Source organism: Panthera leo, chromosome B1 (genome assembly GCF_018350215.1).
Source record: "Panthera leo isolate Ple1 chromosome B1, P.leo_Ple1_pat1.1, whole genome shotgun sequence".
In the NCBI taxonomy this organism is placed as follows: Eukaryota; Metazoa; Chordata; class Mammalia; order Carnivora; family Felidae; genus Panthera; species Panthera leo.
The window spans coordinates 71,700,640-71,714,792 of NC_056682.1; the positions used below are offsets into that span (position 1 = coordinate 71,700,640).

General features: G+C 38.1%; 1 protein-coding gene across 1 annotated transcript in view; it reads left to right on the forward strand.

Annotated features, from left to right (window-relative positions):
• The first annotated feature begins 1,445 nt into the window (after positions 1 to 1,445).
• Positions 1,446 to 14,153, forward strand: part of ASIC5 (acid sensing ion channel subunit family member 5) — a 29,598-nt gene continuing 16,890 nt past the window's right edge. Inside the window, 7 exon segments of the mRNA XM_042935217.1 lie at positions 1,446 to 1,485; positions 4,222 to 4,287; positions 4,290 to 4,379; positions 4,382 to 4,520; positions 10,070 to 10,313; positions 11,751 to 11,782; positions 12,021 to 12,114. Of these exon segments, the coding sequence (XP_042791151.1) occupies positions 1,446 to 1,485; positions 4,222 to 4,287; positions 4,290 to 4,379; positions 4,382 to 4,520; positions 10,070 to 10,313; positions 11,751 to 11,782; positions 12,021 to 12,114 (705 nt within the window).

Consider the following 14,153-nt stretch of genomic DNA (forward strand, 5'->3'; position numbering starts at 1 on the left):
AATGACTCTGCCTTTAGAAGTTCAAACAGTGGGGCGCCTCAGTGGCTTGTTAAGCATCGGACTATAGCTCAGGTCATGATCTCACAGTTTGTGAGCTGGAGCCCCGAGGGGCTCTGTGCTGACAGCTCAGAGCCTGGAACCTGCTTTGGATTCTCTGTTTCCCTCTCTCTCTGCCCTCCCCTTCTCTCTCTCTCTCTCTCTCAAAAATAAATAACATTTAAAAAAAAGAAGTTCAAACAGTGGATAACTAATAATTACCTTATTTATAGAATATAAATAATAGGATTATATAGGATAGAAAATACAGGATATAAATAATTAGACCTATTTAACACTGTAATCTGTGACCTTGCTAACCAAAGGGCTCCAACAGCTGCTGTGGAGAGATGGTAAGAAGAAAGGGAGGAAGGCCAGGAAGGCAAGGTGAATAGGTAAGTAGCTGTTATTCCTCTCAGGAATACCTAAATTTTAAAAACTGAAGTTGTCATTTAACCCCAAAGAAGAGATCTTTCATGGAGAAGTTTATCCACCATGAGACTGACCCTCTTCCTGAAATCTTTGATTGTTGGGGAAGTATCCAGGATTTTCATTTACATCCCTTGAAACTTCTTACTTTGCCTCCATATAACACTAGTTTCAGGTTACAGTACTGAGTTTCCAAGAAACTGTATGTAAAATATATCTAACCATGTTCATGGTCAGTGTTATAAAATTCTAAAAGGCTCAGAGTAGTGATACATGCAGTTCCTCAGTTGTGTCAATAGGTGGTGCCATTTATACACAACAATGTATTTTCTCACTTCTTATTTAATATAATTTCTCAAAAAATGTTAATATGGACAAATAACTGGCCTGTGTGCTCTATTGAATTTGTATGCTTTCAGCAATCATTACTTCTTGAGGAGAAATTTTCTAATGTTTTATTTTGTTACTTTCATTGATTACTATTTCTGTTTAAAACAGCTTACCTCTGTTACTAAGAAAGTCACTTCAGCCAGGAAAAGGCCTCTCTACCCCCCAAATTTCATTTCAACCACGTTTTGATTCAAAGTGGTAGAAAGAGAGAGGTGGAAACGAAAGCTAAAGAGATTTTCTTCCAGGTACACCGCCTAAGTGTCAACGAGGCTGGTCAGGGGTGATTCTAAAACCAAAGATATCTGTAGGGATTGTCTCTTTCATTCAGAGAAAAAGATTTCCCAGTTATGTATTTTGTTTCCCTCTCTGATGGCCTCTCGTCAGTCCATAAATACTCATAGCTGGTTCTGCCAGCATTTTGGGTTTGCAGATTATGTGTTTTATGAGGCAAAACACAGCAACACAAACATTTATACTGCCCCCACGTTTTACAACCTCAATTGGTGCATTTTATATAAAGGCCACAAAATGAACACGGTTATGAATGAAAATTGGATATACCTCAAGGACGCCACAGGCTGAAATTGAGAATGAAGCAGATTGAGAAACCAAAAGCCTATGCTGAGAAAGGTAAGGAGTGAACTCCTCCAGTTACCATTTTCATTCCCACAGGCTAGAAATTAGCCAGGGGAAAGGGAGATTATGTTTCCCATTTGGGAAATTTGATCTCCGATATGACTTGGATAGAAGTAATGGAGTTTCTGTTATGTAGGAATGAAGTAATTTCTATGAAGGAGTCAAACAAAAATAGTTGTGAAATATCACTGTATGCTAGGATCTATTTTTTGGTTTTATCTTGTTTGGGTTTTTGTTGTTGTTTCTATGTATCATGCACCTCTAAGTTTTTTGTTTTGTTTTGTTTTGTTTTGTTTTGTTTTGCTTTGCTTTTAAATACAGTAAAACTTGTTTGATGTTCCTTAAAATGCTTCTCTAAAGATCAGTATTCAATGCAAGGGCCACTTGCCGTTGTTCTGTAGGGTTTACTTCAGTCAGGAAAGTAAGACGTTTGCTTTGTCTTTCAGGCTGGTGTGTCATTTAGTAAACCAATTTTAACCTTCCTCATAGGAATATTTCACCTTGTTTCTTCACTATTCATGAGCAATAATAATTATTTCCAAAACTCTTTTAAAGTCTTCGCAAATGACTAAGAATATTCCAGTAAAACCGCAGTAATTGTCAAGGAATGGATCTATATTAAACAAGTTGACAGATACACCTGAAAACTTTGCTTTTTCAGGGTATGCTGGCAACTGGCAATACTTTGGTTGGCCAGTTACTAATTACTAGATCACTCTTCCCCTTCTAACAGCTTTGGGCCCTGGAGTAGGAAGGGTGCCAGATGCCCAGAGACTGAGTTGTCCTTCAGTAAGAGTTCATTCTTTGTGTTTGTAAACTGATGGCTAAGTAATACGCACAAAAGAGCATTGTTAATTTATTTTGATAGGAAATAAAAATAACAAGAGCTTTTTTTTTTTTTTTAGAGACAGATGCAGAGAGAGAGATCACAAGTGGGGAGAGGTGCAGATAGAGAAAGAGAAAGAATTTTTTTTGTTTAATGTTTATTTGTGAGAGAGACAGAGACAGAGACAGAGACAGAGACAGAGAACGAGTGGGGGAGGAGCAGAGAGAGAGGGAAACACAGAATCCGAAGCAGGCTCCAGGCTCTGAGCTGTCAGCACACAGCCCGAGGTGGGGCTTGAACCTACGAACTGTGAGATCATGACCTGAGCCGAAGTTGGACGCTGAACCAACTGAGCCACCCAGGTGCCCCACAATAGTTTTTCTTATATTTCTAATTTTGCCCTGGGACTGGGCCAATTACTTTATATATACATTGCCTAACTCAATATTAAAAGCAACTATACGTGGGACAATTGTAAAATTTTTGTCTAAAGTTAGGCTACTCAGATTAATACATAATTTCCTGCTTAGTGTCTAGTCTGTAAAATAATCATAATATAATTTGTAATTGTGTCCTAAGACTTTACAAATGAAATGGAGTCCCTTAGAAAATGTTTATAAGTGCCTTTTATATATCATGATGTAAGCTCAGCTAATTGATTGGGACCTATGATGTATTAAGTAATGATTTAATGATAAGCCACACTTGCAACCTTTTAGAAACAAATGCTGACCAGTTGAAACAAACGATACTTCTTGAATTGAAGCAAAAAATATAAGTCAATTCACTTAATTATAAGCATTTGTGACGCCATTAAGAACTCATTTCTTAAATGAGAATTTTAGACAATGTTTAAAAATCCCCGAATATTTTGCCATTTGCCACAGCACTACTAAATTAGCAGAATAATAAAAATAGGTAATACTAATTGAGTACTTTTCATGCATGGTTCAGGTGATGTGCCAATTTATCCCCAGGTATTGTCTTATTTAATACAACAAACTCATGAGGCAAATACTGTTCTCCCATCTGATGGAAGAGGAACCGCTTACTAGAAAGATTAAGAAACTCGGCACAGTTTCTGAACAGTAGCACAGGTTATAAGAGGCCAGGCCTGACCAGGCGAATGCTATTTCCATGTCAAAGGCCATCTCACCCTCTGAGCTGTATTTCAGACTTCCTTCAGCGAAGAAATTCTGAATGTCTTCTACAGAAAAATAAAAACAAATTTTTTTTGTTTCCAACGTAAGATTCAGAATATGTTATATATTGCCAGGAAAAATTTAGGGCCACATTCACCAGCCCTTATCAATCAATATAAATAAACACGAGTTGATTTATTACTGACAGTATTGAAAAAACTCACTTTCTGAAGAGGTTGAAAATAGATTGCTTAACTGATAACACGATTTTAAACATTCTGATTAGATTAACCAACTGAAGTAAAATAGTTGTGTTTCGACGCCTGTGACGCTGCAGAGGTTACGTTCAGCCACACACACGTTACTGTAGGACTATGATTAATTGAAGATCAATTAAAAGTCAAAGATTAAAGATTGCTTTTTAACCCCACTTATAACTCTCAGAAGAATCGGCCTGATTTTGCTCAAGACATCTAAGAGACTTTGTGTTTCATGGTGGGGGTGGGGGGGGGAGTATTGTATTTCAAAACTGAGAGCTAATTCTTTTAAAGATTATGAGTTGTAAGCATCCCATTCGATTCAACCCATGGAATCAACACGTCTACTTAGTTTCTAAAGAAACCATGTAACTCAAGATGGATTTTGAAAAAGGTGAAAAGGGTAACCTGTTCCAACTTTTCTTTGGGTTGTGTTTCTCACAGATTGCATTAAGGTTTTCTAACTCATTACTTGTGTTTGTTTCATTATTTTGCTCAACTTAAGGACTCCTGGAAAAGATAAAGCTATGCCTCTCAAAGAAACTGCTGCCATCTGCCAATGACCGGAAGAAGTCGACCATGACTTTGCCATCTCCACTTGTTTCCACGGAGTACACAACCTTGTTCGCAGCCAGAGCAAAATTCGCAAGCTGATCTGGTTGGTGGTGGCTCAGTGTCACTCGTGGTGTGGCAGGTCTGTAGTCGCTTGGTCAGCTACTTCACATGGTCCACCACGATGTCCACCGAGGTTCAGTATGTGGAAAAGATCGAGTTCCCGGCTGTGACATTTTGCCATTTAAACAGGTAACAATTACTCTTTTAGTAGTGATAGGTCTCTATCACCTTGCTAGGGTAACCTTGCTTGTATAAAATAAGTTAGGTTTTACTATGTGATATTTAATGTATATAAAACCTTTGAAGTTCTTAAATTATACCTAAAAACCCAAATTTAGGAAGGCAAAGGAGCTTATTTGATTTCTTCTTTAATTTTTCTTTCTTTCCTTTCTTCTTTCTTTCCACAATTATTTACTAGGCATCACACCAAATCCTGTGGTTAGATAAAAGTCTGGATCCTTGCACTTAAAAAGTTTGTTGATTAGGAAGAAAGAGAGAAACATAAACAGTCACCATGCAGTGTGTATGATAATTGTGCAGTACCATAAAGGTATGTGCAGGGGCTCTGAAAGCACAGGGGACAGGGGACAGTCTCGGTCTGGAGTGTCATGGAAGTCTGAGTATCAAGGATGCCCAGGCAGTTCCTAGATGGAGGTGAAGAAGAACCTGAAGAGGGAGCCACTGTGCGAAAGTAGTATGGAGACAGGAAATGTTCTGATGTGTACATAACGAGACCTTCAAGGTAACCAAGGCAGGGCCAGTGTCATGGATGCGTGACCTGTGCCATCACACGGGGCCTGAAGCTCAGAAGAGCTTTACGCTTGGCTTAATACTCTGCTGTTCTTGAGTCCTTAGCTACAACTCCCTCCAGAAAACTGCAATTCAATGACTGTATCAGGTCTCCTGTAGGAGGGTGGCTGTGCCCCATGACGCCTTCCAGAAAAGCCCTGTAATTGCCAATGGATGGCCTGGAAGAGCACATGCTGGATTTACCCTAGAGACGGGGAGGGCGATTTCCTTAAGATCCCCCACTGATCCACTACTTGATCATGGACAAATCACTTAATCTTAGCTTCAACTTCTGTATGTGTAAAATGATATGGCGTTGTCTACCCATTTCCTGTTGCATCAGATGAGGTGACACATACACCATTTTGTCTCATTCCTGGGGTTTTCCTTGGACAGGTGTTCAATATATATTAGATATTATAGCACAATTGTGTGACTGTTAGATATGTGTCAAGGTGTGCATCAAGGTCCCAAAGAGTAAAAGCAAATCAACCCCATCCCCCAGAGATTTTTAATACTATTGCCTTGTACTATGTTAAATGGTCTGTGTTCTAACATAAGCAAAGGCTGATTGAAGAGATCTGTTCTTAAAATAAAATGTATATACTATTTTGACAATGGCAGCGTGAGGAATTTCACAGATCCTCTCTTCAGAGAAATAACCATAACTGGTAAAAAATTATTTTTTTTAAAAAAGTAACCATTGAGAGGTAAATCTCCAAGATATAAACAATTCCTCCCCCCCAAAAAACCCCACAAAACTCAATAACCCAGTTAAAAAATGTACTAAGGATTTGAGTAGACATTTCTTCAAGGAAGACATACGAATGGAGAATAGTTATATGGAAAAAAAAAATGGTCAACATCATTAACCATCAGAGAAATGCAAATAAACACAATTAGATACACCTCACACCTGTCAGGATGTCTATTATCAAAAAACAAAAACAAACAAAAAAACAAAGACAGCTAGTGTTGGTGAGGATCTGAATAGATTGGAATCTTTGTACACTGTTGGTGGGAATGCATAAGGGAACATTGGCTAGGAAAACAGTGTAGAGGCTTCTCAAAAAATTAAAAATAGATTTACCATATGACCTGGCAGTTTCTCTTCTAAGTATGTATCCAAAAGAATTTAAAACAGATCTCAAAGAGATACTGACACTCCCATACTGATTGCAACAGTATTCATAATACCTAAGATCTAAAACAATCTAAATGCCCATTGATAGAAAAATGGATAAAGAAAATGTGATATGTGCATACACTGAAATATTATCCAGCCTTAAAAAAGAAGGAGATTCTGCAATATGAAACCTTATAATATAAACCTTGAGGACACTATGCTAAACGAAATAAGCCGGTCGCAGAAAGGCAAGTACTACATGAATCCACTTATACGATGTCTCTCAAATAGTCCAATTCATTGAATCAAAGAGTGGAATGGTGGTTGCTAAGGACTGAGGGGACAGGAAGTGGAATTGGGGAGTTAGCAATCAATATGCACAAAGCTTCAGGGGCCCCTGGGTAGCTCAGTAGGTTAGGCGTCCGACTTCAGCTCAGGTCATGATCTCACAGTCCGTGAGTTGGAGTCCTGCATTGGGCTCTGTGCTGACAGCTCGGAGCCTGGACCCTGCTTCAGATTCTGTGTCTCCCTCTCTCTCTGCCCCTCCCATGCTCATGCTCTGTCTCTCTCTGTCTCAAATATAAATAAAAACATTAAAAAATATATGCATAAAGTTTCCGTTATACAAGATAAATAAGTTTTAGAGATCTGCTGTGCCACATTGTACCTATAATCAACAATACAATATTGTATACTTGAATTTGTTAAGAGAGTAGATCTCATATTAAGGGTTCCTACCACATAAAATTTTTCAAAAATTAGTAGCAAAAAAGAGAAAATCATTGTATCTATTACAATAATTAGAATATAATATGGAGTGCCTGGGTGGCTCAGTTGGTTAAGTGACCAACTTTGGCCCAGGTCATGATCTTGCGGTTTGTGAGTTTGAGCCCTGCGTCGGGCTCTGTGTTGACAGCTCGGAGCCTGGAGCCTGCTTTGGATTCTGTGCCTCCCTCTCTTTCTGCCCCTCCCTCACTCATGCTTTCTCTCTGCCTCTCAAAAATAAATAAACGCTTAAAAAACAAAGACATGTTAAGGGATTTTAAATAAAAGATGAAAGCATGACTCTTATACAAATATAAAATGAACACGTGTCAAAGATTTTATTTTAGTGAGAGATCTGATAAGATATTAAAATTGGCTCCTAGGAGATCCAACCAGCAGACATTCTTCCCCCTTTTTCCTCTCCATAAAACGATCTGGAAAAGACTCATTTCTTGTTAATGCATGGTGGACTTAAATCTGTTTTGGTGGGATTCAGTGAAGGGCTGAGTCAGGCATCAACTTGGACATCAGATGAAGCATATACATTTGGGTTACATAACCTGGGGATGTGTAGTGAGAGGGCATTAATCCACACAAGAAGGACAGATTCGTTGACTGGCTATCAATTATTAACTTGTTTAAACAAATCAGTGTATTTTTATTATGTTTTCTTTTGCTAGCCTCTTACCAGTGTATGTTAAATAAAAGAGTAAGTACACTCAAACTAAGCAAGGTTTCTGAAAGATTAGACACAGGAAGGTTTTAAAATTTGAATTAAAGTTGAAAATAAACTCAGCAAGGCCCTTCGGTTTTATGCTGAACAATATGTCTCACAGTTTTTTTTTACTTCCTTTGTTCCAAATATTGGTAGGCTTTATTCATTAAGTTTAGTTCATCTGCTTAAATCACCCTCATGGTCTCAACTATTATTATGTAATACAAAACATTTTAAAAGATTATTTTAAAACGCCTTCCCTTGTACTCCTTTTATCTATTGTATTCATACCTCCTACACGTGTGGTAATTCCTTCATTTCTCTGCACAATCCTTTTGAAAAGAATCCGGTGAACATTATATGAAGTAGTAATGATTCTTGACCCAAAATTGCAGGGCTTTGGAGCTGATCCCTGGTATGCTGTCATCATTCAGAGAGACAGAAGGCTGAAGGAAGTGGAAGGTCCATCCCTCAGTTAGGGCTAACACCATGATTCTCCCCCAAATCCTCTGCAAATGTAGATGGCTAACTCCTCAAAGATCACTACAAATACTTTTGACCAAGAAAAGCAAGGTTGTTGGCTGTAATACACTTAGTAGAATACCACCATGAGTTAGCTGTGTTTTTAAGAGAAGAGGAAGTCATAGGAGGCTATGTATAGGATTCTAGAACCTGGGCTGGTGGATTTAAGACAGGCCCTGCAAGGGTCAAAGCTGGGTAAATAAGACACTATCTTAGGACCTGGCCATTAAAGCAGTTTCTCATCTCTGAAAGGATGTATATTGGCTTGGGTTTGTTTTCTATTTTCTATGTTTGGTTTTGTGTGTGTTCTACCCTGACCGAGAAAGGGTTTCACGTGGCTTATATGAGAAAGCAAAAGGATATAAAATATAATTGGAAGTGAAGATAAAATATAATATAAAATCTGGGACATAAAGGAAGTCCAAGAGTGTGGTTACATACACACAAACTATGCACCACATAGCTCTGTGTACTTACTTACCAAGGGTGGATACACATTTATTCTATGCTTTCTCGCAGTAAATTTGAATGGAGCATGTTTGTTCAGTTTCAAGATTTATAATATCCAAAGTATGAAATACCAATCACATTTTGAAAAGAATATAGAGTATACATTTAAACAACCATACATAAGGCAGGGTCGAAGTTGCTTAGCAGAATAAGGGAGTTACAAAATCCTTATTGTAGTTAGGGCAAATAGATAGCTTCTGCTTTAGTTGCCAGGAAAGTACTTTGACCATAAATGAGGCATTCATTTATTTAATGCATATTTACCTACCTCTCACTGTATTCTAGGCACTCTTCTACATTTTTTAGGAAAAATAACGTAATCATCAAAATAGCGTTTTGAGACAGGTTTTTTTTTTTTTTTTTTAACATACACCAATTTTACAAGTGAAGAAACTGAGTCACAGTGAGAGGAAGAAATTGGCTAAGTCATCCCATTAAGTGGCTGTAACAATCAGGGCTCAATCAGAGAAAAAGAAGCCCTGTGAGTGACGCAGAATAAGGGATTTATTCTGGGGATTAAGTCCACTACATGGACTTAATTTTAATTTACATGGACCAATTTTAATCCAGCTGGGCTTGAAGTCAGCAACATCAGCAGTCAGAAAGGAAAATAGATCTGAAGTGAAGGAAACAATCACAGACTAGAAATGCGTGTCTCTCTTTTTCACAAGCCCTGATCTTGGTAGTGTAGGAGACCTACAGGATAAGCTGGCACCTTCTTCAGGTTGTACTCTTTCTTGACCCAAGATCTGAAGAAGCTTAAGGAGGCCAGGGAGCTCCTGGCTGCTGTCCCACACCAACAAGTTGAGTCAGGAGATCTACAACAATGTGTGTACCAGACCAAAGCTCCGACCCTACGATGACCTCAGATTGTAACCAGATAAATCCAAGGAAGAAGATGTTGGAAAATAGTTCCAACATAAGCACATGGGCACGGCACAAAGCCACAACAATGACAGAGCTGGGATTTGAACTCAGGAAATCTAGCCCCTAAGTCTATATTCTTAGTGACCTCGCGTTCCTATTCTCTTCATGTTGCGTCTCGAAGATCCGTTAGGACGTATCCAGATCAATGTCTGAGAAGTATTCTAGGTAAATGAAACTGTATGTGCAAATACAAGGTAAATTGCAGGATGTGACAAAGACTTCTTAGGGATTCAATTTTGCTTGAATGTGTTCTGAATGAAGGAGAGCGTAGCAGATATGCCTGAGAAGTTGATAGGGGCCAGATGTTTGGCCCCTAGATAATGTGTCTACTAGATAATAGAAAGTTTTTGCTCTTCTAAATATTGCCTTTATTTCTACTAATAGGTTCCAAACAGATGCTACAGCCAAATTTAGTATTATTTTTTTCTTACGGAATATTGTATCCAACGTCCTCTATCTTCAGGAAATCAGGTCCAATTATACTGGCTTTAAAGACGCTATTGATTTTTTTGCAAGTTATCAAAACTTCAGCATTACGGAGTTTGTAAAAAAAAAAAAAAATGGTCTTTATCTCAACAATAGCACTTTGTTGGAATGTGACTTTTTTGGAAAGCCATGTGGCCCACAGGTAATGGTTTGATATTTCTTCCAATATCATCAATATAATAAACTATAGCACAGTACTGCTTCACACTGAGATAATGTTTACTTTCGTGGGGAATCAACTGAAACTTGCTCAAAGATTGTGTTTAGTTAGTTGAGCATTATGACATCAGGGGTGTGGAATACACACGAGACGTATTTCTTTTCTTAAGTAGTTTAGATAAGAAAAGGTAGAAAACAGAAATCTTCGATTACCTTTATTGAAGGATAATCTTTCCAAAACAAAAAAAATTGTCACCCCAGGGGATATTTTAATTTTTCCCATTCTTCAGTAACTTATTCCAAGGTAGCATTTTTATTATCATTAAGGAGCCAACATTTAGTTTTTTTGGCTTGGGGGCTATAGAAAATGAGTAGGCACCAGCATTTGACTGTGAAAATTATGTATATTTCTCTGATCACTCATAACATCCTGTTTTTATCCTTTATAGGATTAATCTACACTTAAGATAAAGTTTCAGATATACCTGAAAACTATTAGCAAAGGCAATTTGACATCCTGTTTCTTGTATCAGCAATTCTGTAGCATGTGTTGTCAGGTGATTCCAAGTTAATTTCATAAATTCATGATTTGGGGACACAATTCTGTATCCTTTTGGTAGCCTTCTTTAGCACACAGAAAACAGGAAAAAAAAAAAAAATGCCTGACAGACATCTGACAGAGATAAAGCCCTGCTGTACTCTTAATTTAGAGAAGTTCTTCTCTGTTGCTTGTTATTTACCAACCAACATATTTAAACTTGTCACCAAGAAATTTTATAGTAAACATGTATTAGGTCCTCTCTCTCTGTCTCATGACTCACATTGGCTTTTTCCCGTGTGAGTTCTCCCTCCCAGAGCCATGATGACTCCTGGCAACTCTAGCCTCTCATTATCATAGATTAATACTCCAGTATCCTCTTAATAATTCCATGGAAGACAGATTAGTTCTTCTTGCTTATTTACATATTAAAATGTCCCACCTAGATAATCACATACAAAAAAATAAAAACTATTATTGAGCACAAACCAGAGTCACCACATTATCTATTCTTTCTGATCTTTATGCATTCTCATTTAGACATTTGATTTAAAAAAAAAAAAAAGTTTGAGCAATTTAAACTTCAAAAGTGACCAAACTACCCAGCTGATTGTATTTTCTTTGGTTCATTTTCTTTTTTTTTTAAATTTTTTTTTAAAGTTTATTTATTTTTGAGACAGAGAGACAGAGCATGAACAGGGGAGGGGCAGAAAGAGAGGGAGACACAGAATCTGAAACGGGCCCCAAGCTCTGAGCTGTCAGCACAGAGCCTGACGCGGGGTTTGAACTCACAGATCGTGATATCATGACCTGAGCCGAAGTCGGACACTTAACCGACTGAGCCACCCAGGCGCCCCTATTTGGTTCATTTTCATATTGGAGGACTTTGCACATGTCTTCACTGAATATGGAAATTGTTTTACTTTTTTTTTTTTAATTTTTTTTTTAATGTTTTTTATTTATTTTTGAGACAGAGAGAGACAGAGCATGAACGGGGGAGGGGCAGAGAGAGAGGGAGACACAGAATCGGAAGCAGGCTCCAGGCTCTGAGCCATCAGCCCAGAGCCCGACGCGGGACTCGAACTCACGGACCGCGAGATTGTGACCTGAGCTGAAGTCGTAAGCTTAACCGACTGAGCCACCCAGGCGCCCCTGTTTTACTTTTAATTATGGCAAAAATATCCGAGCAAGGAACAAAGTGAGTGTCTCTGGAAGAGGATTAAGCTTGCTCTTCAATTTCAATCAGGTACTGAATTTTCCTAAACCTAGCCAGGGCTCAAGACAAAAAAGAATGATCAAAAGACTTGATCAAAACATTTTGCCCCATCATATTGTGCCCATGAATTGTATATTATTTCCATTTTTGATTATGTAGACTGGAGTCCCATGTATGCAAATATTGATCTCTAATATTAAAAATTCATAATTTAGAGGCTAACCTGGACATTTTTAGCTATACTACTGACTGTCAGTTTTGTGACTCCAGAAACGTTTAAGCCACAAAATAAGGAAACCAGAGGTTTCTAAAGCACAATGTGTGTAGTTAATTTAAGATGACTTTATGTATTTTAAGAATATTTTTAGAAAGATTTTTATGTAAAGAAGGCAATATGTTTTGGAAAGAAGCCATGCACACGTATTTAACAAACCATGGAACATACAGTCTGAAGGATTATTTTAAAAATACTTGCTATGGAAAGAATTTTGTATAAATTGATTTTGCCTAAGCCTAGCTTCTGTAAATTGGTAATTGATCCAAAAAGTCTAAGTGTTTAAGCTTGAGAGGCAGATGTCCAGACACCTACGAAATTCAACAGACGTCAGCTTCAAGCGTACCTGGTGTAGCTCCCACCCAAGGTTAATTCTTAAGTTTTATCTTACACAGCTGTTTCTAGTATTACACATTTAGAGATAATCTACTTCATTATAGTGGTTTTATAAATGAGGATTCTGAAATGCTGATAAATTAAGAATCAGAAATCACACAATTAATGGCAAAGTTGAGAAATACATCTAGTTTCCCCAAATCCCATTGAATTATCCTATCTTCCAATCCAAGTGAATGGGGCCATTGGCTACTTTCAAAGAATTTTTCTTAAGGTATATTTCATAACTTCCTCTTGTATCTCATTCAAAATACTTTTTGCTCAACACAGTACTACACAGAATAATGCATGTATATATATTTGATCATATACTTATACTGTATTTGCTTGTACATATATTTGATTAATATTTCCAGGTGATTTCAGGGGAGTGTGGGTGGTTCCGTCTGTTGGGCAGCTGACTACCGCTCAGGTCATGATCTCGCGGTCTGTGAGTTTGAGCTCCGTGTTGGGCTCTGTGCTGACAGCTCAGAGCCTGGAACCTGCTTCTGAATATGTGTCTCCCTCTCTCTCTGCCCCTTTCCTGCTTGCTCTCTGTCTCTCTCTTTCAAAAATAATAAACAATAAAAAAATTAAAAAAAATACTTCTAGGTGATTTCAATACTGGCCATATGGTCAGTTCCAATATTACATTGTGGATTATACAAGCTAGAATTTCCCAAATATTTTTTTTTTAATTTTTTAACGTTTATTTATTTTTGAGACAGAGAGAGACAGAATATGAATGGGGGAGGGACAGAGAGAGAGGGAGACACAGAATGGGAAGCAGGCTCCAGGTTCTGAGCCATCAGCCCAGAGCCCGACGTGGGGCTCGAACTCACGGACCGCGAGATCGTGACCTGAGCCGAAGTCGGACGCTTAACCGACTGAGCCACCCAGGCGCCCCGAATTTCCCAAATATTTTTAGGATGCAATTGAAGTCTGCAGATGCAATGCAATATTCCATAAGTGAATGGCTCTTAAATACTTGTCCAGACTAGCCAACCGAGTATTTCTTAGAGTCCTAACAGACCCAGGAGAAATAGGGTCCTGAGTTACAAATGGAATATTAAGCACACTCATTAAATGTAATTACATATACAATCGACCTATTCACAGGAAAAATCATCGTATCCCCAAGCCCATTCTTTCTCCTTATAACCTGAAATTACAACTACAGACAGTCTCTGACTTCACAATGTCTCCACTTGCAATTTTTCAGCTTTACAATGGTGCAAAGTGATACACATTCAGTCAAAGTCACACTTCGAAGTTTGAATTTGGACCTGTCCTTGGGCGAATGATATGTGGTGTGACAGTGTCTCATGATGCTGGGTGGCAGTAGCTCCCAGACAGCTACGCAATCACCAGCATAAATAACTGATATGCTTACAACCATTCTGCACCCATATAACCATTC